At 35.5% G+C, this 26,868-nt stretch overlaps 1 protein-coding gene across 3 annotated transcripts in view; it reads left to right on the top strand.

Moving 5' to 3' along the window:
- LOC146002806 (Y+L amino acid transporter 2) overlaps positions 1–26,868 on the top strand; it is a 346,752-nt gene that overhangs the window by 300,162 nt on the left and 19,722 nt on the right. For all 3 annotated transcript variants that reach the window (XR_014443761.1, XM_083140762.1, XM_083140761.1), the window contains exons 4-10: positions 2,205–2,249; positions 6,343–6,466; positions 10,682–10,785; positions 13,078–13,174; positions 20,514–20,588; positions 22,189–22,348; positions 25,272–25,364. Coding sequence is in view for 2 of the 3 variants with exons in the window: in XM_083140762.1 (XP_082996888.1) it covers positions 2,205–2,249; positions 6,343–6,466; positions 10,682–10,785; positions 13,078–13,174; positions 20,514–20,588; positions 22,189–22,348; positions 25,272–25,364 (698 nt within the window). In the remaining variant the exon portion in view is untranslated. The remainder of the gene's footprint in view (positions 1–2,204; positions 2,250–6,342; positions 6,467–10,681; positions 10,786–13,077; positions 13,175–20,513; positions 20,589–22,188; positions 22,349–25,271; positions 25,365–26,868) is intronic.

Raw genomic sequence — 26,868 nt, 5'->3', positions numbered from 1 at the left:
ATAGAGACAAGTGTCTGCATTCCAGGTTTTTCAGTTTCAATGTCCACAACTTGTATGAATCCTCTAAATAAAATGCATTGCCTTTGAGATATTTGCATTTTCCAGGGTCTTGTTGGGAAAGACGTGCCCTGTATTAGTAATAGTTATAATTGTACAGGACAGTTACAAGATTTGAAACAGAATTACTTCACTTATGCAAGTTTTAGATATTATAATTTATTGAAAACTTGTGAAAACTACGTCTCAACCAAGAAACAAACCTAGGTATTTTTTGCATTCCAGGTTGATACTCTATCAAAGAGCTATTAAGCCAACATCTATCTCCCTGATAATTTCCACAGAAGGTGAATTCAGACTTGCCAAGAGATATACATTTTTAAAATTGTGGGAGGGAAAAATTTACTTGATAGCTCAGTGGTATAGTATCGACACGTGACCCCAAAATCCCAGGTTAGGTACCTGGTTTGAGCTTTTATTTGCACATAACTTATCAGTAAGCAATAATATAATGTTACGATTAGCTATGTCATGTAGGTGCATTATTCACATAAAAGGAAATTTGTAGCCATTGTTTTCTTAAACATACTACTTGCCAAAAAATGTAAACAAAGTGTACAGAGCTTCACTTACATTGACAGGCTCCTTCTGAAACAAGTTAATCGAAAGAGTTCTGGAGCTCTCCGTTGTTACAGTTAAAACCCACTTCTAATTAGAAATGAAGCCTTGCTTAATTAGTAGAGAGGATTTCTTCAGTAAACAGACTTTTTCTGAGGTTCTGCTTAATTGGCATTATTTCTTTTCTGCCTTGTCTCATTCTGTCCTGGTATTGGTTTCTGAAACACAGACCATCCAATTACAAACCGGTAGTGTGGCTGCAACAGATAAGAGGCTTAACTTTTGCCTCTTTGAGATGTGCTGCTGTTTCGTATCAGGCTTTCAATGGTATCAAGAGACAGTATACTTCAGACTAACAATTCTGAACGTATTATTTTTTTCTCTTCCTTTGAATTTTCCTTGTTGAGAACCTTCTCTCAGATTTAGAATGTCTTTGCCATGACTATTCTGTTCCATATTCGTCTTTTCTACTGCATGAAAGTTTATAAGAAGCTTAGGTTTAACTTTTTGGGAAAAAGGGAGGGGGCACTTGCCCTCAAATTTCCAGACTTATTAAAAGTACTTTTGCTAACCTCCTGGGACCTGAGGAGGAAAGTAATCAAAAGTAATTGTTATGATTTTGCAAATATAACAGTTATTTAGCAAATTAGTCTTGGATGCTATTTTTATGGGATGGAAATATTTTGAATTTTGCCCCCCTCCCAATGTTAAGCATTAATTTTGATTCCCCCCCCCCCTAAGTTCGATTCTGTCCCCCCAAAGTTAGGTCCCAAGTGACGCCAATGATAGAAAGCATTGGTATAATGAAGATAATTATAGTGATCTTCCAAATATAATTGCTAAATCCTCTTCAATCATGTTTCTTCTGATTTTTACCTTAACAATAATTTTGAATGTTCAAGTGTTTTTGAACTTGGTATGTGCAGGGGCACCAACTTTTGAAAAACATTGGATGGGCTCAAACACTTGAGTTAGGGTCTGTAAGTTCACAAAAGTATCTCGTATATTCTCACTTTCATCTATCATTATTTTAATGCACACTGTTCTAATCTGTTATTTACTGAATTCAAGATGCAATCCACCATGAATTGCAGTAACAAATATACTATTTAATAATAATAATAGGCAGGCCATGTTGCACAAATAGGAGTTTACAGGATTCTTGTTGGTTCATTATTACCTGATTGTAAGAAACCTGTTGGAAGGCCAAGACTAAGATGGAGGGATAACATTGAGATTTACCCAAAGGAAATCAGTAAGGATGGAATAGATTGGATTGATCTTGCCCAGGATAGGAACAGATGGAAGGCTTGTGTTGCTTTAGCCATAAACCTTCTGGTTTAAGAAGGCTAGAGAGTTAGTTAGTTATAATAATAATAATGTAATAACAAATTATTGGGTGTGTTCGGACTGCACAGGTCCATATAAGTTGGTGCCACTGGCTGTGTGTATTCTCTTTCTGTAAAGAAAATTATGCTAGTCACCAAGACAAACTGCATATTATAAGTTTATTATGTACTGAAATTATTTCATTAAGATATCCCTTCACCACACAAATAAAGTAGCATAAATATTTGTTTCTCTTGCAGGAATTACCTCAACTTCATCATCGAAGAGTTGAAAGATCCTGTTAGGTAAGATATTTATTTTTCTTCTTTATAGACGTGATAGATACTCAGGGTTGTAGTAGAGGCCATACGGTGGTATATGCTGTATACCCTGTAGTTAATCTTCTGCTGCAGTGGGTATTTCTTCTGCTTTCATAGAAGTGAAATGATTTCATGAATATATTAATATAAACATATTCCAGAGTTACTGTTTAACGAAACTTAGTGTATACTTTGTGAAACATTTGGGACTACAACACTGCATTGTAAAGCAAGTAGCCAATTGTGACTCAATTAATGATTTTATTCTTTGTGTGTACTGGAAGTTATATTGACTTTATCAGGTGCTTCATTTGAAGGTAGATTGTTTCATAAGATATTTTAAATTGAATTAGTTACTGCATTCATTTAAGGGGCTATTACGTATAAGCACTATATGGACGTTGAGAAGAAATGAAGAGAAACGACTCGAAGCTTTTGAAATGTGGACATGGTGAAAAATGGAGCGTGTAAAATGGACAGACAAGGTAAGAAACGAAGCCGTACTGAAAAGAGTTGGTGAAAAAAGATCTATACTGGAGACCATCAAGAAGAGGAAAAGAAACTGGTTAGGACAGTGTCTAAGAAGGACAACTGCCTGCTAAGAGATGCCTTAGAGGGAATGGTTGAAGGAAGAAAAGTCTGTGGAAGAAAGAGATATCAGCTTACGGATGATATTAAATTAACTGGGTCGTATGCTGTTACGAAGCATAAGGCGGAGAATAGGAAAAGCTGGGGATTGCAGTGAAAAACCTGCCAATTAGGCAGAAAACAATGAATGAATGAAACGTATAAGTAATGACTTCCCAATCTCCATCTCCACATGTAGTTCTCCATGGGGAAATAATGTGTGTATCAGGGCTAAACTCACGTGGGGAACCTGGGACGCAATGGTGTCATAGCGTGCTGTACTAACACTCTGCTAAGGGACTCAGCCCAAGAACTATATACACAGAGTGAAGACCGGAATATACTCTTCTTAAGTTTTAATATTCATATTTGAACTTGTTTAAGTGGGAAGAAGAATTTTTAGGTTGACGATTGCCCAGTTCTGTCTCTGTACCTGTCCAGAACACAATAATGGAAGAAAATAATGTAATAGTAACAGGTTTTTGCTTGAACCTTATCAGCAGTTCAGCATCAGTGCTTTCCCCACTGATTTTCATAACCACTAAAGTGCAAATAATTATTGAAGCTTTCCTGGTGCGAATAATGAAGAGCTTTTCTTGGGCAATCAGCCAGGTGATTTCCGGATAGGCTTCTGAGCTTTTGAGAGCTAACGTCACTCTCATCTTCAGGGATTGAAGTGAGAAGAGAGAATCCCTGAAGATGGGAGTGACGGTAGCTGTTGAAAGCTCGGAAGCCTATCCGGAAATCACTTGGCTGACTGCCTGAGAAAACCTCTTCACTAAAGTGCAATTTAGATACAGGTGTGGAAGAGGATAACAGAAGATAGACACTAGAATCTCAAAATTGTTTGAAGTGCAGTCAATAACACAGACACAAACTTAGAAATATAGAAATTCCAAACTGTTTTTTTGAAGAACTTTTGTCTTAATGCACTTTTATCACCCTTCTGTAGTTGAAGTCGGTGTAACCTGTGAGTGAAGATGAAACTCTCAAGTTATATAGTGATAAAGACAAGAAGAGATAGAATAAGAAATGGGGATATTCAATAGAAAGTGGAGTTTGTGAAGCTGAAAACTGATCAAAATATACAGGGTGTACACGATGAACCTTCGGGATTTTGAAGTGATGGGAAATTAAACGAACACACCTGCACATTGTTTGGTAATTTTATTGAAAGGAGCAACTCAAAAAGTTTCTTACAAAAAATTACCACACTATTATGTGAGCACATTTAGTGACACGAAGAATGTCCAGCCGGTATTCCACTTCATGCCACATGCACTGCAGGAACAATTCGGTCATGCAAAGCATGCATGTTTGGCACCTTTGTTGAGTAAACTGTATCCTTAACATACCCCAGAGGAAGAAGTCCAGAGGAGTGATATCTGGGCTATGTGGTGGCCAGGGGATAGGGCCCCTTGTCCGAAAGCATGTGCTTTCTCGTGAGAAGATGCCATTTTCACAAAAGCGACAACAGCGCTGCCCAGCATGACGTGTGCGAACTAAAAAAAAACAAAAAAACACTGAAACTTGAGCGTATATGACGCCAAATACAAAAGACTGGATTGTCGTAACTTTATTTTCTGATTTTTAACATTGCATCTAAACCCCATCGTGTACACCTTGTATTATCATATGAGTTGAGGTGGTTTTTGCATTGAAGAAGAAATTGTCAGAAAGGCCTCCAGCAAGAGCATACACTATACAAAGAGTAAGGAGTGAAAAGGGTGACGATTCTAGTTGAATAATCACCTTGTGATCACCCTTTTCACTCCTCACTCTATGTATAGTGTATGCTCTTGCTGGAGGCCTTTCTGACATAATAGTGGAAAGAGGGAAGCAGTGTAAGAACAGAAGATTGACTTTTGTATCACGTATATTAGCAGAAGGTAAACGGCAATACCTTTCTCGTAAGGATATTCTTGAATATGTTGCCTGTAAGCAAAATAATTTCAATTTATGCACCATTCAACCATGACCTACAAATAATCTTTCTCCTTTTCCGCAGGAATGCATTGCCTTCTAACGTCACATACATAATCAAACCTACATATTTCAGAAGTTAAGTAAAAGATTTGATGTTAATGGAACAATGGCAGACTCAGGCCACATACCTGAAGGTATCAAGTCATTTAAAAAAAATTAAAGTTCTCCCCTATGCTTTGCACCATGCCATGAAGGCATATAGGGTGTGTGGAGTTAGGGCCCCACACTTTCTTGATCACAGCTGAAGGTGGGAGTGATGTGATCAGCATCACACACCTGGCCACCTTTACCCCCCAGAGTTTCCTCCAGGTACCCACTTTGTACGATGGTGGGCACCGGAGCCACTTAAACAGGTGGAAAATATCCTGGTTCCCCCCGCTGGGGATCGAACCAGGGTCTCGCTTGGTAGTCAGATGCCCTGACGACTAAGCTACCGTGGCTTACTATGTGGAATTGTATTTTATTATTATTATTGTCTGTTGTACTTTTAGGTACACATTTGTGTCTCAATTTAATTTTGTATTTCTTACAGATGTATATGTATTATTTTACATGTAACTTACTTCTCCATATGCAGTTATCATATATGTAACATTACATTGACAAGGGTTAGGTGACAGAGCAGCCCTAAGCTGAACTTCGCCTGCTTAATAAAGGAAATCTATTATTATATATTAATATTATTATTATTATTATCAACCCAGTCAGAAACTGGGAATTGCTAAGGAGGAAGGTGATAATCTTGAACTGTGCAGTAGAAGATATTTTTAAGTTAATCAGTTATGTTCTTTCTCTAAAGGTTAACCACTTTTTGTAGATGCAAAATAATCTAACACAGTTATTTTTAGTGATTTTTATTTTGTCTGCGATGTTTCGTCCTGGTTTCCCAGGACTTTTTCAAGCTTAGCCTAGATACACATACAACAGACCTCACATGGTTAGTCACCCTACAGAAGTGTGACGAAACATTGCAGATGAAATAAAAACCACTAAAAATAACTGTGTTATAATGTTTTGCATCGTTAATCAGTTATTTCATTTGGAAGTATTTTTTCCACGTACCGGTAGTCAGTTCAATAGTCAGGAAGTAAGGTTGATGGAAGTTATAAATAATAATAATAATAAGTAGAAGAAACAATAGTACATTGTCTAAATGTTTTGTTGATAACTATTGTTTCATGTCAAGACTTTTTTGTTTTTATGATTTATTTTACATATGGTAAAGATTAATTTCAGTCATGACAACATATGATAGATAATTAAAAGGTATTCAGTGTCTTGCACATAAAAGTTAAACATTTAACATTTTACTTTTTCTTCTAATCTGTTGCTGCAATAATTGCTAAAACTCTGTCTTGTTAAGAAATTATCATCTACACACATTTACGTACAAGACATATGGATAAGTAGAATTTCAAGAGTACATTTTATGTGTTACCTAATGAATTCTACTTCCTTATTTCAGAAATCTACCTCGTGCAATTGCAATCTCGTGTACTCTTGTGACAGTTGTGTACGTACTGACAAATGTGGCTTTCTACACAACATTGTCTCCAGAAGAAGTTTTGGGATCAGAAGCAGTGGCTGTGGTATGCTTTGGATTTCTTATCTATCATATATCTTTCTTACACTCCATCCTAGAGAAAATCTGGAGTGAGCAAACAAAAACAAGTCTCAGAGCAAGTAGTGACTTGATAGTGGTTGACCAATGAATGCATGAATTGGGAAGTGAGTGCACAGAGGGAAAGACAGCTGCAGCTATCAGTCGTTTGCACCAGCAGACACTGCTTGGTTCTGCCAACTCTCTTTCACCCCTTTTCTTCTATTATGCACTGCCTTATTCCACAGATTCCAGAGAGAGTACAGTTTACAAAATATATTTGTTAATGGTGTAGATTTATCTAAAATTTGCATATTGCTAAATTTTATTACTTGTAAAGTGGAAACCAAGTGATATACTCACAAGAAGTTTTCATTATCATGCCTCTTGCCTACTAAAATTTATTAATATTTTACTTTATCATGCTGTTCTATGCAGAAAAGTCTCTGCTTCTACTAGTAGTAGATTAGAGTATTTTTTTAACTGCCCATGTGAATAAAAAGCAAGGACTTTTCTGTGGGTTGGGGAGAACAATTAAGGTGCTGCTTAAGTTTCAAGTTATTGTATTCTTGCAATGATCCGTACAGTGAGATCCATGAGTATTACCATGCAAATCGTCCATCACCATGTTCGTGCACATTATTTGACCCATAAGAGCTTCAAGAATTAAAAGAAAACTCAAAACAAGTGTTGACAACTTCTGCACCAGCATACACAAAAAGCCATTGCTTAAAAACACATAGGATGTAAGAGAAAAATTAATGAAAATAGTCATGGACAATTTGCATAATAATACTCATGGATCCCACTGTACCAGTCTTGTCTACAATTGTCAGTTCTTTGTGGTAATTAATGTGAATTACTGTGACCAAAATCAAGTTTTATGTGTGAAATGTATATTTTTAGTTTTGCCATTGGGTCGGGTACCCTATTCTACACCCTCGAATTTTCAAAAAAAGGTTTGCTTTATGAAGATTATGTGATCCTAATTGTGAATAAAAGAAATTGGAGCGTGGAAAGAAGTATTTACAACTGTACAGCCGTTTAAAGTTGAGATTTTGTCGTTTGAAATTGTTGAGTCCAAATTTCCCACCGATTCCGAGCTCCGCCCCTGGGGTAATTGACTTACCGCCTCCTACTACTTCCGCAGCCCTGCCTTTATCTATAGAATCCCTTTTAAAGGCATGTTAGAAATTGGCCGGAGTCACCTGCCCCCAACAATATTTCTCACTGTTTTTTGCATTGACACATGAAGATACCAAAAATGAAGGCTAAAATTAAACCTAAGAAGGTAACTTACCTCTTTTTACCAAGGCCAGGTACTGAATTGTGGGTCGAAGTTAAATTTGTAAGTCCAAAAATGAAGTAACTCCTACGTTGAAAGTCCTTGTTGTCCTTTCCCACAGAATACCACCCTCCACTCCCTTCCCATCATAAAAATGAGAAGTCGCAAATTATCCCATCCCACAAGTCATTTAGAAAATACAACCCTGGTGTAGAAAGGAGTACCGGAGCCTTGACGTTCATTTTTCTGTAGAGCTCTTCTCCCTTGGAATTTCCATGATTCCATCTAGAATCACTCTTTTGATCATTAGCTACAGATAAGAATGTTCGGTTGCCATCTGTAGCACAATATCTAAACAAGACTTGAGTTTTATGTATACTTCATATTTATACCCTGATAGCATAGTGGTAATATCATCGCCTTGTAAAATACATTTTTGGTTTGATATTCACTAGAGACACATAGTAGTTCGATGCCAATTTAAACTGTAGCTTGTTACTTGACTGGCCCCCACACTTTACCTCTGCACTCGAGGTTCTGTGCATTCCGTACTCGTATCTGATTTGTCTAGGGGTATCTTTATTTGTATGACAATGCACATGGGTTGGAACAAGTCAACATAATTATATAATTAACTACAAAACAACAAGAGATAATGGATAACCTTTACGAAACTTTTTTGATCAGGGGGAAAAATGACCTTGTCCAGCAACTGTGAAATTAAAAATAGAAATTTTGGATATTTTCTAAAGTTTAATTAACGTAAATTTAAATATATACAAGTCGTATCCGAACGTTCATTTCTCTAATTATCGGGCCAAAACTCTAATTTTGATGTTGAAAATCTCTATTGTTTGTACCTGGATGCTTTACATTTCATGAATTTCATCGGGAGTATGCTTGTCACAAGGTAGACTCGCGTTACCCCAAGAAACATCTTAACAGGCGCAAGGTCGCCAACGTGTACATTTTTCTAACAGTCCACAGTGACAAGGCACTAGGCTACCTGGTGCACCGTAATTACTTCAAAGAAACATTCAGTACAAACTACCTTTTACCTGTAAATCAGACACCTAGGCACTATCCTGCCTGGCAATCCAATCTCTTATAGCATCTGTTGCAGGAGATCTGTCCTCTGATCCAAGCTGACTGAAGAGAAACAGCCTCTTCCTTCCAAGTTGCCGTTACAACAGCCAACCTCCCCCACTCTCATCTGGTAGTTTATAAGTTATATGTTTGGTTGGTGGCTGTTGCCAACTGCCCTTCTTTCAAAAGTTTTGATTTTTAACAGCTAAAACGCCTGCCTTTTCTTGGACGTTCGAAACACGAAGAAAGAACAAGATTGCTACATGGTTTCTATACATGGAATATATGAACCTAAAAATGCATAATAAATTGAGTTACACTTATCATATACACATATTTTTATACACGTAATTACCTAATTAATTAACATATTAATAAATATTTCCATATGGAAAAAGAACAGTGTTGCCCTGACATAGGGGGAAGGTTAACAAGATCTATTCCCCATTAACCTATCTGTGCATAAAAGTGAACTCAAAACAAATCTAAAACTGTTTTAAATGCAATTTAATGCCTGACAGACAAAAGTCAACAATCAATTGGCAGTAAATTAAGCAGTATTAAATAACCTAATTTGAGGTTTCCCTATTCATGTGATATTTTCATTTTCTAATCTTAAAGCTTTATATTGGACCAAATGGTCCTTTTGTGTTCTATAGTAGCCTAGTCCCATTTTTCCTTCAGTTTATATAAATATTAACATTTAGACTCTCTAATAATAATAATAATAATAATAATAATAAAGCTGTCTTTATTAGAGCAGGCATGTTTCTCCCTCAAGAGCTACTCTTACAACAAACCCTTGTCTGGGTGTATTACAACGTAAAAATGTTATACAAGAATATAGATCGATATTGATTGAATATATTGAAATATATATTGAATAAAAAAAGAAACAAAAGGATTACATGTATAAATTAATGGACATAGAAATCTAATGTTTGAGCTTTTATCTTTAGTACATGTATGACAATCAGCTGGAACAATCAATGATACAAAAATAAACTGAAAAAGATAAAATAAAATGAAGATTAGAATGTTAATAGCTATAAGAAGTTATATGCACACAGTTGCTATCTGTTACTATGGGTATATTTATAAATGAAATATTGCTCGTGATTATGTGAGTAGCTGCCTTGCTAATTACTTATGGTTCTGGATGGATGTTATCGCTATCTTAAAATACACAATTTGTCTCCACTTGTCAACCATAAGATGACCATTAAATTCAGCGCTTTTGTTGTGTATTTTTCAAATTCTTACACCACCATATCTAGACTACATCACTTCATATTCAACTTCACTCTTTCCAAGGCAAAGTAATTGAAAGTGTAGCTCATGTGCATTCATAGGTATCAGAATTTCAAGAAGAGTGGGGGTGAGAACAAATCCCTTCTAGTAATTCATAAACATATAATATGTATCCATATGTATGCAGTTGGTGTATTATTTCTTCCAATAATCCAAAGTCATGCATACATTTTGGAGCATTTGTATTCAGTGAACAGAGAAGAGAAATAAAATAGATATTGGCAGCTTTACATTACTTTTATATTTTGAAATTTATTGTATCTAATCCACAGTATTTTGCATAAAGTAATTCATTATTATTGGAAGCTGAAAATATATGTGTTAAAAGAAAATATAATAGTATTATGGTGCAGGTGATAGGGTTTTGAGACAAAAATTAAACTTTCAGAATGTTCAACAAGTGAAACTTGTTGTTATGTTTGAATTTTATACAACCTTTAGGTAGAATGTGTTTTATACATATTATTTATTTATATGAAATGATTTTGTTTATCTTATGCTTCCTTTTCTTTCTTTCTGCAGACATTTGCTAACAGACTGTATGGTTACATGGCATGGATCATTCCAGTTTTTGTTGCACTCTCCACATTCGGAGCAGTTAATGGTGTTCTCCTAACATCTTCCAGGTTTGTCAGAATATATCATCATTAGAATTTGAGTATATAGAGGATAGCATAGTAGGTCATATTGCAAATTCAGGCAAGTAGCATTTGCAGTACATGTTCTATCCCATGTGGACAATCTATGCATACTAGATGTCTGTGCTTCATCGGACACTTTCACATGTATGTTGGTCAGTTTGCGCTTAGTGGCAACTTTTGACTGCAGTTATTCAGATCTTCCTTGCACTTTGAATAGGAACTCTTGCCTACCGTACTGAAAATTCTGCTACTGTTTTCAATAGATCAATGGGTGTTTTGAAACATCTACTGTTTTCAGTAGATGAGCTGTAATGCTACTGTCTTCTACTGTTTTTAGTAGACTACTGTTTTCAGAATCTGAACTCTACTGCTAATGTTTTCTACTGTTTTTAGTAGCCCAACTGTTTCTACTGTTTTCAGTAGATGAACTGTATTGCTAATGTTTTCTACGGTTTTTGGTAGTCCAACTGTTTCCTCCATCTTAAGTAGTTGAACTGTGCTCTTAAATTTTTCAGTAATATAATTGTACAACTAACATTTTATTGTGTTCAGTATATTGTTGTCTGAAAACAGTACTCTTGCCAGTAATAAAAATTTTAGCTATACAACTAAAAATGCAATGAAAAAATCATATAAACAACTAAAACAATTTGATGGTATAGCATGTGGAACTTGCTACTTAGGAATGTGTCACTCAACAAAGAAATCAAATAAAGTGAACACGTTTTTAAGTATTTAGCTTCATTGTGGTTAACGCACTTGTAGAAACTTGAAAAACATACTCTTTTATACATAAGTTGACATACTGTTTTTTCTATATTCACAAGAAAACAGCAAAAAAATTAGTTTAAATGAAGACCTGACCCTCAATGTTTGAAAAATCAAAACAATCAAACACTGTTGACTACGTTGATCAAAAAATGGATCCTTTCTGCAATTGCATTACACAGATATAATAATAACCATGGAAATTCCATGCTGAATAAAAATCAACTGATATGATCATGTATTCAAACTGCTAGCTGCTTTAAGGTTGAGTTATTTCTTAAAAAAAGAATTGTAGTAACTTATTCATTAAGATATATCCGATTTCAGTAGTATTCATTAGAAAAACAGTAGAAATTCAGTTCATGTACTGTTTTTCCATTTCACTTCAAAATCACTGAAAATATAGTGTCAAGAATTAATTTGTCTATTCTGGAGTCAATAAATGATTTTATAATATATTGTAGCAAGTATTATGCATTATTATTCACATTGTTTTTTCAGTACAGTAGCCCTACTGCACAGTACAGTAGTCGTACTGTAGAGTAAAGTAGCTGTACAGTAGATCTACAATAGGATTTCAGTACATTTCACAGTACACAGTAGAAGACATTTGAAAACAGAATTTGTCTACTGATAACAGTAGAAATTTCCAGTTTGGGAATGGGAACTTAAGCCTTTCTGGACAAATGATGGGCATAGCCCATCATGCAATTTCTGTCCAATAAGGTGGGAGATGGGCATAGCCTCTCATTCATTATAAAATTCTATTGTGACATGTGTTGTAACAACCTCTTTCAAATTCCAACTGCTCGATGTCACTTTTTTTGTTGATGAATTTTACTTGTACTAATGTCGAATTACATTGCACTTTCTTTTATACTCTTGAGAATAGCATCACATAATTCATAGGCACCTTGTGGAAATATTTTACAAGGATTCCACTTCGGATTTCGCAGTCAGTGGCGATTTCTATCCTAATATGAAGTTTATCAGTTATTTTCGTTAATTAATTATATATTACCTATTGAAAATATGTTTTCAGTAAATTTTCTGCATGTTCTATTTTTTGTAATTTTAAAAAATGTTACAGAAAAAATCATAAATATAAAAAAATACATAAAATTGTAAGGTATTAAATATCTGTTAAAAGAAGAAATGTTGCACATTTTAGAAAAAAAAATTAAATAAGAACACACTTAACAACATTTCCTATGATTTTCTGAAAAGTAGCAAAAACCTGTCACCTGGGAAAACTCAGTATTTTCAGGCTTGTCTGGAAATGTTAAAATAAATGTAGATTTTACCTACACTAAAAGGAAGTGAATATCAGTGGATGGTAGTTCACTGAATGTTAGTGTCAGTGGTTCTACATTAGCATGCAATGTTAATTGGACATTATTCATTGTTTAGTGTTTTTAACTATAATTATTCTAATATTCTAAAATGAACATAAAATGGTATTATTACATTCAATAAATATGTATTTTTAACTAACTTTATTCTTTTCAGGCTCTTCTATGCTGGTGCATGCGAAGGGCAAATGCCCGAACTTCTCACAATGATCCACATCCACAGGATGACTCCTACTCCTGCTGTTTTGGTCATGGTTTGTGATTTTCTCTGTTAATACAGTAGTAGATTCATGCAGAACTTTTGATGCTTAAACGACCATTACAAAAAGTCATGTATGGGAATTTGGACACTTCTTGTCAATTGTGAATATTTAAAAAAAAGTAGCATATAATCTTAATTGATCATTAGCCATTGACAACCTTTTATACCGAAGTAAGTCTTGAACCTTCTCTTGGGATATAGACCATAATTTGTGGAAAGGTTTCTGAGCTTTTGAGCTAATGTTACTCTCACCTTCAGGGTAGAAGCAGCAGCAGTTTTGTGATTAGAATCCAAATCTGCCACCTAAAATGTTCTAGCACGTAAGGTTTGTGAGTAATTTAGATTTTTAGAATTTTACGTATGTCTTTGGCTATTCTCTGATTTGTCCTTTTGTTTACATGTTTTATTGGTCTTTTTAATACTTTGTCTGCTATTCTTTTTATAATATGAAGACGTGTTATAGTGGTAGAAGTTCCAAATATAATCACTAGATGGGAGGGGTGGAAGGAGTTTAAAATTTTACTCACTAGATGGCATGATGTTCTCCAACAGAGGTTTTATGGTCTAGGATGTGTTTAAACATGAATGATGCAATTATTATCATACATACCTCAGCTGAACCTGTGTGTTGTTGAGTTGTTGGTACCTCAGCTTGTATTTATCTGCACTGTTGTGTTTCATGTGCGATACATGACAGTGTGTGGTGTTTAGAACTTAGTGGAAATGACAACTAGCAAACGTCGTTGTTGTGTAAACCACCAGAACAATTTTTGTTACGTGTGTGGGAAATTCACTCCAAAATAGCAAAGAAAGCCAATCACTGATTTAGTTAAGAAAGCATATAGACTATATTTTCATTGTCCTCTTAGTGATCAAGATAAAAATTTCGCACCTCAAATTGCCTGCATAACCTGTACCACTACTCTAACAGAATGGTTGAAAGGAAAGCGCCGAGCCGCGTCATTCGCTGTCCCAATGGTGTGGTGTGAACCAACAGACCATAGTTCAGACTGTTACTTCTGCCTCACAAAAATTGCAGGGTATTCAAGCAAAACTAGACATAAAATAAATTGCGTAAATGTGTCTTCAGTGCATATGCCTGTGCACCATGGTGAAGGCTTGCCTGTTCCTCTCTGTAACTTGCAAAACATTTCATCAGACGCAACACCAAGTGAATCAGAAGATTCTGAAACTGTAGAAGACTACTCCTTCCCTCAATCTCGGTCCACTTCGCCTCATCATATAGAACTGAAGGAACTGAATGATTTAGTCCATGATCTAAAACTTTCTAGCAGCAATCTCAACTGTTTGAATCGAGATTGCAACAATGGAACCTTCTAGCACCAGGGACAAAAATATCCAGTTTTAGAGCAAGAAGTAGCTCTTTCACTGAATATTTCGACATGCAGAATAGAATGTGTGTATGTAGAAATGTCAATGGTCTAATCATGCAGTTAGGTGTACAACATAACTATTGCCATCTGTGCTTTTGGCTTTTGCAGTAGACATGAGAGAAACGTATGAAAACATGGCTTTGCTACTAGAGGCAATCAAATATAAAGACCATCAATGGTAACTCTGCTATGATTTAAAAGTTGTTGCATGGCTTACAGGTTTACAGGGTGGGTTCACGAAATACTGCTGTTTTTTGTGCCTGTGGGACAGCGGAGACACCAAGAATCATTATAAAGTCAAGGAATGGCCTAAGAGAGAATCATTTGTTACTGGGGAAAAAATGTGAAAAACACTCCATTGGTTGAACAGAGTAAAATCATATTGCCTCCGCTTCATATCAAGTTTGGCTTGATGAAAACTTCGTAAAAGCTCTGTATAAAGAAGGTGAGGTCTTCAATTATTTGAAACACATATTTCCTACATTTAGTGAAGCAAAGCTGAAAGAAGGCATATTTGTGGGACCACAAATCAGAAAATTGTTTAAAGATCCAACCTTTGATGCTAAGCTCACAAATCTCGAATTAGCTGCTTGGCCCTCTTTCAAAGAAGTTGTTACAGGCTTTCTTGGCAACAGAAAATGTGATAACTATGTTTCATTAGTGACTGATCTGTTAGAGAACTACAAGAACATGGGATGTAGAATGTCACTTAAAATGCACTTTTTACATTCACATCTTGACTTCTTCCTGGAAAGTTGGGTTCTGTAAGCTATGAGCAGGGTGAGCGCTTTCACCAGCATCCTTACTATGGAACATTGTTATGTTATCAAGGGCAGTTTAACCCTTCGATGATGGGTGACTACTGTTGGTGTCTTCTTAGGGAGTGTGATGAAACACCATACAAAAGAAGAGAATCAGTGGCACACTTTTCTAAACTAAACTGAGTTTTGAGTCTGCATTGTTATGCCAATTATGTCATTGTTTACCAGTAGTGTTTTTAAATATCAAATATTAGTTAATTTTTTAACATGAATGTACTGTACATGAGTTGAAATTGTTAGTGTACCTGAAAAATGTTCATTTTTTTTTAAATATGGTGTCGGTAAGATGGTATCCTTGGTTTTGCACACATTGTCAGAGTCTGAGTAAATCCGCCCATGATGTTGCGAGAGGCAGTCAAACGGGAAGATTTCAGGAGTGGCTGGCGGGCATGGTTGAGGATTATGAGAGTGAGGGCCATGACCTTGAGTGGTAACACTGTGATTGGAAATGCTGGACGTTATGCTGACATATTGGTAACCTTTTTCCTGCCTGTCCTCGATGACTATGACCCAGATGAAGAAACACTCTTCCAGCAAGATGGTGCAACTAGCTGGACTGTCAGAGTGTCTATGGATTAGCTTAGACTCGCATTTCATGGTCGTCTCATCAGCCAGGGTGGCGACAGACCTGGAAAACCGGGAAAAGTCAGGGAATGTGAGGTGCCAAAAAAAGTCAGGGAAATGTCAGGGAATTTCGTCTTCATTTACTTTTTTTATTATTATTATTTATTTAAATATATCGTTATGGAACTCTGCACGGGAACAGGAAATCTCGTTCGTAAGTTTCGGCCTCAACTTTTAGGCCCCTTTTATGCGCAACACAACCACAGCGCCAGAAACCAGCGATGGCAGGAGGGGGGGAGAGAGAGAGAGAGAGAGAGATAAATTTCTCTCGCCCTGGCTTCTTGGCGGGACCACCAGTGGTGCATATAGGCACCATTGGAGCTTTTTTCAGGATTCCCCTCGTATATGAACTTTCAGAAGCTTTTATTATTAGAGTGTTCCTGTTTTAATGTGGTTAGCTAAATCAGGTACCTATACAATGCAATTCTATAAATTCCTTGCGTTAAATTTCTAATACCTACATATTCTTTTCGTCAGCAATAATGGTATAACTCCATGTTGTCAGTTTCACAGTACTTCAGTTGGATATACTGTACTGAAGCAGAAATCCCATCGATAATGTAAGGAAATATGACACTTTATTTTGTTTGATTCAATTGTTTCACTTATATACAAGAGTTAAGTTGTTTGCTTTACAGAGAAGAGAGAAGTAGCTTTATGCATTGAAAAATGAGTGCGCAGTCCGCTGTCCGCACTCATGGTTCTTGCATGCAGAGGGTTCCAAACCTCAGTGAAAATATCAACATATAATAAGGAGACTGATAAATTACAAATTGTATTTCTTAATCATTCACTTTTCCCTCTTATCTCATTTAGTCGTAACTTTAAGAATAATCAAGTATTTTATTTTAAACTTACTGCGTATGACAAAATTCCGTAATCCTTCCCTAGCTTGTGAATTGTAATAATTTTTCAAATTCACTATTTTGCAGTTTGAATTCAAATCATAGAGAATAGAGAAATTAAGTCAATTTAAGAGAAGATAATATTGGTACTTAACAAAACCATACGTGGATCTGTGAGAGTTTATTATTTCTATTTGTAAAAACATCGATTTAGTTTAGTTTGTAATTGTCAGGGGAAAATGTAAATTTTGTCCTGGAAAACCTGGGAAAGTCAGGGAATTTCATTTCTGCTTGTTTGTAGCCACCCTGTCAGCACATTCGGTGATATTCCGGTAGATTTGCCGGCTCCTGATTTTTTCCTTTGGGGTACCTCAAATCCAAAGTATTCAAGGACAACCCTCCCAAGAACCAGGGATAATTTGAAGGAGTGAATTCGGCAACAGATCCACAACATTCTGTTGGAGATGCTACGAAGCGTCATGGGCAGATTTACTCTGAGACTCCCGACAATGTGTGCAACACCTAGGATGCTATCTTACTGACACCATATTAAAAAAAATGAACATTTCTCAGGTACACTAGTAATTTTAACTCATGTACAGTATATTCATGTTCAAAAATTAACTAATATTTGCTCTCTTTTTTTTTTTGTGAATTTTTTAAATCTTCCCATTTGACTGCCTCACTCCTGTACATTCACTTGTGAAATTATCAATATTTTAAAGCGAAACCCTGGTAAACTGCTTTATATATAACTCAGTTCTGCATTATTCTGTTTCATATATAAATTACTGTAGGTCCCAGCAAAATATAATTTAATAATGATATGAAATGGTATCTAAATCTGATTTGTAAGTAATTCTCAGTTATACATATTATTTTCTCTTCACCTTGACATATGTATAACTCAGGTTCAACTGTATATTAATTTATATTTATGGGGCGTTACCCCACACCCCCTATATGCCTTCATGGCATGGTGCTATGCACAGGGGTGCACTTTACCTTTTTTTATAAAAATTAGGCTGACCCAATGCCAATGTACCCGTATCAGATTTTATACTGTATAGAGGAAAATGTCTAATATGGGCCTCCCTTTTTATGTTGTCATTTTTGGAGGAAAAAAATTAATATATCAAGCACCTGCCTTTAAAATGCAGCATATTATGAAATATATACTTAAATGTAATAGCATGCTAATTTATAGAAGGTCTCCATTTTTTTTTAAAAAAAAAGCAATTTCCAAAAAATGGTAAAATAATGTACTTCAAAATTGTGGTCTAAATATGGGCTACTAGTGGCAATATCACAAAAAGCAATTAAAATTTTAAAAAAGTCATTTATCGCTAAAACATTATAAAATTCATATTTATGAATAAATTTGTTGTTTTGAAAATCACGCGGAATTGGAAAAATCGAAATTAGAAAAACATCCAAATACTTGTTGAAAATGTGATCTCAACATTAGACCTCATGTCATAGCCCATATTTAGACCATCATGATATTTTTCTTCTTCAATTTATTTTCGCTCCTGTGGTACATATTTCTCAAACAAATCATGACATTATAAAAGCCCACATATTTTTATGTACCGCTATCATAACCTATACAAAGCAGGTGAGAATTCAGAAAACACTGAGTTAAAACATACCTGCAAAAAGTTTTCGGAGGTCGCAATTCTATAACAGCATCCAAGGCTGAAAGTAACCACCACTTTCTCTTGCAAATTGGGGCTGCAACCTTTGTGCTTGACAGATAACAAGTTCCAATAGCCTCTGCCAAGCTGCAGCACCCAGCAAGGCTGATAACTCCAAAACCCATATTCAAACCTTCACCCATATTTAGACCTTCTCCTCTATTGGTGTGGCCGATACTTTTCCACATTTTGATATTTTTTGTTGTCTGAAAAAATTCCGCTACACTTTAGAGGAGTCTAATTATCCTGGAAATTATGCAAAAATTGGAAGTTTACATTTTTTTTCTTGCACCAAGAGTGTTTTAATATTCTCACATAATTCTTGAATATTTTGAAGAAATATTTGATATTTTGATGCTTACAATTAGAATGCAATATTCACACTGCTGTTTTTTAATATCTTGAAGAACTTTTTATTATTATAATTTTCAAGCGATATCGGTGTGAGCTAGAATCTGTAAGAATGTCAGCTTTGGCGTGGGTATTTCTTCAAAGTAGTGAGAGGTACTGGGATCGGTACCCAGCATCTAACTGGTTTTTGGGATAGAACTTAGGCTGTGTCAGCCTAAAGCAACTCACTTATGTAAGCGGTACCTTTTACATGTAAGGGAGCTCACTCCGGAGAAATAAGGAGAACACTTTAACATTCAATATTTAACGCTTTGATTGACTGGTCTGGCAGGGTCAACATGTAATAGAAAGGGATGTTCATTTACCTGTAGATCTAGAGGTGAAGATTAGCGCATCACTCCTCACGGTAACACTTTTGATAAAATCAGACCATAAATTGGAGGCAACAACTGTTCACTCGATAAGTTTCTGATTACAACTGGGGTGAGAAATGTTCTTGCGATCTATTTAAGCGAGATTCAACTTTCCAATCATTAAAGCCGTTGGGCGAGTTTGGTCCTGTTGTTAACTGTGCAAAGAGCATATAGCTGGATTTACTTATTTCCATACGATTTCCTGTTGATTCCTGTGTCAGCGGAGTTTACAGATCCAATGAAGTTCACCGGTGTAATATGCTTGTAAGAAGATACTTCCAGCGCTTCAGCCGGACCCCTTGGTGAAGAGATTAGTCTATCGAGTTATGACGCCGGGGGTCCCGGGTTTGAGTCACGCCTTAGGCGTGATCCAGTATTGGGTCAGCAGTAATTAATATACAGTGCTAACTAAATGTTGCATAATGTGATACTTACAGAAATGAATGGAGCATGCCAGGAAATGAGGCAGAAAGTAAAAATGTTTATTTGAAAGCAAAGGTGAAGTGTTTTATTACATGAAACCAGAGGAAAAAAGTATACACTAGCACTGTTACAAATTAACCTAAACAACTGAGGTGCAGAATGAGCGTCAGAAATAACAATGGCCATCGCTGATGCATTTGTTCCCGGTCTTCAGCCAATGAGCCATTCCCTAACATGTATGCACCTCTCTCTACAACGTTGCTTGCTTCACACCAGGTTCTCCAGCCTATCATGAGCAATGCGGCCCCATTCCTGTATGGCAGCCTCGGTGAGCTATCGGAAGGTCTGTGGTGGGTTGGGATGATTCACGATAGCTTTCTTCAGGAGTGTCCATGCATTCTTGATGCAGTTGAGGTTGGGGAATAAGCTGGTCAAGGCATCCGGTGGAAGCAGTGCTCCTTCAGGAACTGGTTGATGATACAGGCACTGTGGGGCCACTCACAATGTTTTCACAATATCCAACATTTTTTTTAGTACTGCATATAAATACTTTAAATTGCTTTTAATTGTTACAATTTTCAAATACCTGTATAAGTGGAAGTCAGTATGGTATCAACTTTGGTGTTGGTTCAAAGTGGTATTGGGTCAGCCTTATTAATTTTACATAACAGAAGCAATTTTTTTTGTTTCCTCAGTTAATAGAGTAAAGTGTGAAATATAATAGTTGATGTAATTGAAATTAACTCATTTTTCTTCTTTGCAGGCTCTCATATCACTACTGTACCTTACAGTATCTGACATCGGTGCACTTATTAATTATGTTGGTTTTGCAACATGGGTAAGTCTCATATCTGGATAAATTGTATACAACTTTAATTTGTTAGTTATGTAATTTAATACACAGAAATAAACTACATTGGAATCTTTCTACCTCAAATGAAATTAGTTACAGTGAAATGTCAAGTCCTTATTTCCACTATTGTGAAACAAGAATTATGACAGTATTCATGTTTCACTTGCCTTAATATAGATTTCAGGCTTTGTTTAAGTCTACATTATGCACAGAAAGGCTAATTGGGCCTGGACCTATGGCTTGAAGTGGCATCCGAACCACCAGGTATCAAATCCAGGACCCCTTGATTACAAGGAAACGACACTATGATTGCCTTAAAATCGGTTAAATACATGTAAGATACGGCATGAATGCAGATACAAACTTTAATACTAAGATTTCAATTTCTTCTCAGGTCATTATCAGGGGAAGATTGAATCTTATTTTTCTATTTATTTTACCAAAAATAATGTTGTTGAACAAAACAAGAATTATGAACTTCATTGCATAATTTCTACCAATTTTAAACCGAACTCTCAATAATGAACACTTACTTAAACTATGTAGAAGCACTGAATGCAATAAGTATATAAATAGCAGAAAAGAAGTTATTGGTGAGGATTATGCATTAACTTGTAAATTATATTTCATTATGTTTTAAATATTTATATTAATTTTTAACCAGCAAGTGTGATATTGAAACAGTAAAAGCTGTCTTAGAATACATTGGTGTACATTCAAAAGTAAATATTGTGCAGATCTAATTTATAGAATGTATTTACTCTTTATGTTCATTATATTTAGTTCACATATATTAATACTAATTTTATTGCATGGGGGGGGGGGGAGAATGTAGATTCAGTAAAGTTGTGAATCTGCTAACCTGAGAGTTTTTATTTGTATTTTCTTACCCAAAGGTTTGCAAACCTTTCAGAAAAGCAGAATTTCCAATTCATATTTAACACTTACAGTGCTGACCTCTAAGTCAAAAATATATATATGAATATGTGTAGCGAAGATATAGTTGGTACAGAGAAATATAGTTCTCTCACCTGGCTTGTCAAATTGTGAATGGTGGCGATGGTGTGTGTGTATGGGAGCAAACATACAACAATGTATAGCATCAAAACAGAGAAATTATATGGTGGAAATGCTGCTCTTCCTGAAAATCCTGGTTTATGTCCCATAAATTGCAGAATTATTTTCACAGAATGTTTGAGAAATTACTTAGTAGGGTGGCTGGCTGGCACATGGAAGACCCAGGATGATTCCTGTGTTGGGTGTTCTCAGGTTGGAACTTTTCCTGCCTTGATCCTGCACAAAGCAGCTCTGGGACTCACCCAGCCTCAATTAAATGTGTGCCTGGGGGCAACCCTGTGGGGTAAATGTGGCTGGTCATGGTACTGATCACATTACATCACCTCCAAAAAGGCTGATATCGATAGAATGTGTGGGACCCTAACTCCACATCCCTCTATATATGCCTCATGGCATGGTGCATAGTGGGGGCATGGGGAACTTTACATTTGCCTTTTTTACCTATGTTCATGATGTAAGTTTTTTGTGCATTCAATATGTAGCAATATAATTCTGTTTCCGATTTCAGTTGAGCATTGGAGTAGCAGTATTTTGCCTGCCATGGTTGAGATGGAAGCAGCCAGACAGAGTGAGGCCAATCAGAGTGAATCTTTTCTTCCCAGTAATCTACATCATTGCTAGCATATTTGTTACAATATTTCCCATGGTTGCAAGTCCTATAGAAACAGGTAATGCACCATTTTAGCTGTAACTTTTAGGTTTGACCTGCATCTCCTCAATACACTGTTCAATTATCATTGAAATGAAAGGAAGGGATTATGTTGAAGTGACTTTGAAAGTGAAGTAAATTTTACTTAATTGTATTTGTCAGGATTGAGTGAGCGAGTTGGTGTTTTAAATCCACTTTGTGAACAGTAAGGCTAATCGGGACTGGACCTACAGCATAAAGTGGGATCCGAAACACTATGTGCCTCCACCGGGTATCAAACCCAGAACCCCTTGATTACACAGCAACGACGCTACCACTATGCCATCGGGGGGCCGCGTCAGGATTGAAAGTGAGCCAGAAGTCACTGGAATTCCATTCTGACAAATCAGTTTGGTACTGCTGTGATATTGGACAGTCATTATTTTTTTTTTAATGTGCTATGCAAATGTCCACCCTTGGTTGCATTAATTCTTGTAAACAGTAGACGAGGTAAAGAGTAAGTTGTAAGTTCTTGTAAAGAGTAAGTTGTAAGTTCTTGTACCAAATTAATCCTCTGTCACTGGTTGGTCTGGAAATTTTGAAAAATTATATTTCTGGCAGTGCTATTCATTTAAGATGTAAATGAGAACCTAATTTCCTAAAATGACAGATATGATAGATCTTGTGCTTATATATTAACTTTGGATGCAATAATAATGATAATTAGTGTTTTTTTTTCTGGTGGTATGTAATGGTACACCGTACTGGCATCTGTTTATTGGTGAGAATAAACTAAGAACAATTTTTTTCAATGAAAGAGATGTGTTTGTGTGTGTCTGTGAACATGGATGCACAATAATTTATGAACATACCACAATATTTAGAGTAGATTTTATGATAAACACAATCACAAATAATAATAACAAAACACAACTTGAAGAGCACTGTAATCTTTCTTCCCAGAAAAAGCAGCATTAATGATAATAATCATTACTATTATTCAATATGCATTTTTTATTATTATTATTATTATTATTATTATTATCATCATTATCATTATCATTATTATTATTATTAAGTAGCTGATTTCCCGGCATTGCCCGGGTATTTATTTATCCCAATCTTTCTATTAGCCAGGAAAATAATGAATTCTAACTATAGTGTAAAATGTAACTAATTTTATTTCATCGTGAACATCACCAATTAGCTTAGAGACTCTGAAAACTATGGATTTGACACTAATATCGGCCATTTTTGCAACACAGCCTGAATGTTAGACAACCCGAGAAACACTATCGTCGTGCGGGATTGCATAGTCACGCATGTCTGTTCGTGCGGAATTTAATATCGGTCGTTTTGGATTATTTTTACATGTCACCCCTTCCCACCCCACCCCTATGCATGCCAGGGGTGTCTTACCCCCAAAATATTATTTCCAGATTGCAAGTGATATGTGTACCAACTTTGGTTGAAATTGCTCCAGGTGTTTGAGAGTTATGCCGTAACAAACAAACAAACACACACACCCACACCCACACACATATACATCCATTTTTATATATAGAGAGATTAGTGGTGTTAGTAGTAGTAGTAGTAGTAGTATTACTTGTCTATTCATTTGTGGTTGGTGTTCTGGCTATTGACTGAAACCACTTGAAGCACTAATTAATGGGTACAGTAAGGATGGCACTGAATAATTGGAACATAATTAATAATATTTAATAGTTTCTCTTTGTAGGGGAATTATGCTCGTATACCTTAATTAAACACATACATGATTTATTCAGGGTTTTCGTGAAATTGTTGACATTTTGTAACAGATTAGTACATTACATACAGTTCAGCTTCTGCCAAGTTTTTGTGAGTTTTCTTCTATCGTTCCATTTTTATCTACAGAACGGGAAATAAGATAGCTCTGTAACATTAGCTGTGGCCTTTTGTTTCCATGCTGTTTTCTGTGTGTGTGTGTCGTGATTTTAATGCAGGTAAAACTAGTCCATTATCAGATATTTAAAATAAAAAGTCACAAACAGCCCAGCCCATTGAGGGCAAAATTTAGTCAAAGCAGCTTTGATTGGGTGATGCATGGTAATCACATCGAGTCCTATTGATGATGTTTTCTGGCTTTCAAGACCAGAATCCACTACCATTGCGTTCAAGTAGCTCCTCAATTGTCCTCATGACACTGGGTCAGCAGTGAAATTTTACCAACCTCCTTGGTGAAGTGGTTAGCACAATGTGCTATGATACCAGGGGTCCCAGGTTTGAATCCCAGCCTGGGTATGAATGTTATTTGTGAGTGCCCCTTCAGGCAATTTCATCACTCATCCTCAATGCTGAGATTAGTTAAAATTTGCAGAAAACTAATGCTAACAAAAATCAAATCAACAGTGAAATTTTAGAGCTCCCACTGGGAATCAAACCTGGGACCACTTGCACCAAAGGCAAGTGTTGACCACTAGATATGTGGGAACTCTACATTACCAGTTGTCACTATCAGTAAACTTTGCAATAACGCACAATTGATGTTGGTAAATTTTTTTATTGAAATCTATTTTTAAGCACATTTCTTCAATAAAACATGTAATTTCAATTTATTATAATACATTATGTAATACTCACACGCATACACACACACACTCACACAAGAGATTGAGATATTTTATGAAAGTGAAGAATTTATGTGTATGTGTTCATGATACTCAAGAGTTGTATATTTTATTTGGTTTATTTTTTAGAGATGATCTAACTTGTTTCAAACAACAAAACATTACAAAAAACATTATCAAAATACAATACCTATGTGACAGTTTTACTATGATTGATATTTCCATTTAAACCAAAAAAAACTAAAAAAAAAAATCAAGGAATTTTTCTTCCTAATCCTGTATATAAAATATACTAATTATGTTATGCCCTACTGGACATTGTTGTACATTTATTTGTATTATTTTCTTTTCTAGCATATGGGCTTCTAATGATATTAACAGGAATACCAGTTTACTTCATATTTGTTTATTGGAGAAACAAACCCAGAGATGTTCAGAAAGTGTTTGGTAAGTTTGTATTAACATAGTTTCGTGTTGTGCCTATGGGAAAAGCTTCTTTATGTTTTGTGTTTTAATGTTTAGTATTTCCACTGTATTTATTTATGATATTTTATGTATAAACCTAAATGAACAAACTCCTTCACTACCATTATAACCTATCAGATAATAGTTTTGATGGACAAAATAGTTTGCAGGAATTAATTACCTTGGTTGAGTTTGAAGTTATTCAACATCTTGGAGAAAAGAGAGAAAAGTTCATATGAGGTGAATAAGCAAAAGCTCATGTTTGGGACAATAAAGTTCAAAATATTTTTAAACATTCCTGTATCCAGTGTCTATATATGGCACTGGTTCATGTATATATGGTTCAATAATGGTTTTATGATATTAAAATACAGGGGATGGACAAAAATATGGAAACACTACAACATCGAAATGTGTGAAATTGACACAATTATTCTTCTTGAAATCTGACTAGGTGCGACATTCGTTTGTTTTGCACCATGAGATAGGACCCTGTCGGACTGGTAGGTGCGCTGTAGACAGCATGCAGTGTAGTTGATACCGAATCATGTCTGAGCTGACAATGTTTCATAGAGAGTAAATTGTTGGTGCCTGCCTTGCAGGCGCCTCTGTGACGAAAGTAGCCATGTTATTGACATATCGAGAGGGACTATATCCAAGGTCATGATGGCATACAGTGTGTAAGGGAATACATTGTCAGATAAAAACATCCGTGGACGAAAATGTACACTGAGTTACAGAGACAGAAGGGCATTGAGGAGGATTGTGACCACGTTTTGCATTGAACGATCCAGGACTTGTATTTGTCCATTTCTCTGAGACTGTAGGCCGTTTTGAATGCTAAAGGCAGTCCTACGCTTTATTAGTTACAGCATTCCCTTTTTTTGCAAGTGTTTCCATATTTTTGTCCATCCCCTGTATGTGAAATAGTGTGAATTACTTTACATACTTTTTTATTACTGCAAAGAGTCATAAGGATTGTTAATTCCTTCAATTCGGTTAGATTTTTTTGTTATGATTGATAAAGAAGGGGTAATACGTAATAGAAAAGGAACAAGCCATCCTTAACTATGAAGTACCAATAAAATTAAAAGTAAAATTTGAATCTTGATCACAATGTTACTTATATATATATATATATATATATATATATATATATATATATATATATATATATATATATATATATATATATATATATATATATATATATATATATATATATATATATATATATATATATATATATATATATATAGATATGTGAGAGTAATATTATTATTGCACAGCAGAACAATCTTTTAAAGAATTGAAGAAAGTCATGATAAAAAGCACAAGAAAACTGTTGGAATAATAATTTCAGATATCCACTTTTATTATGCATTATACTATTAATTAAAACCTACTTTTTCTAGTCATCATCATCATCATCATCCTTTGCCATTTCCTGCCTCTGGCTGGGTTGGCTTAGAAGTCAATCCTGTCC

This window comes from Lepisma saccharinum, chromosome 19 (assembly GCF_977018435.1).
Source record: "Lepisma saccharinum chromosome 19, izLepSacc3.1, whole genome shotgun sequence".
In the NCBI taxonomy this organism is placed as follows: Eukaryota; Metazoa; Arthropoda; class Insecta; order Zygentoma; family Lepismatidae; genus Lepisma; species Lepisma saccharinum.
Note: the sequence above shows the minus strand (reverse complement) of the source record. Positions and strands in the feature narration are given on the sequence as shown.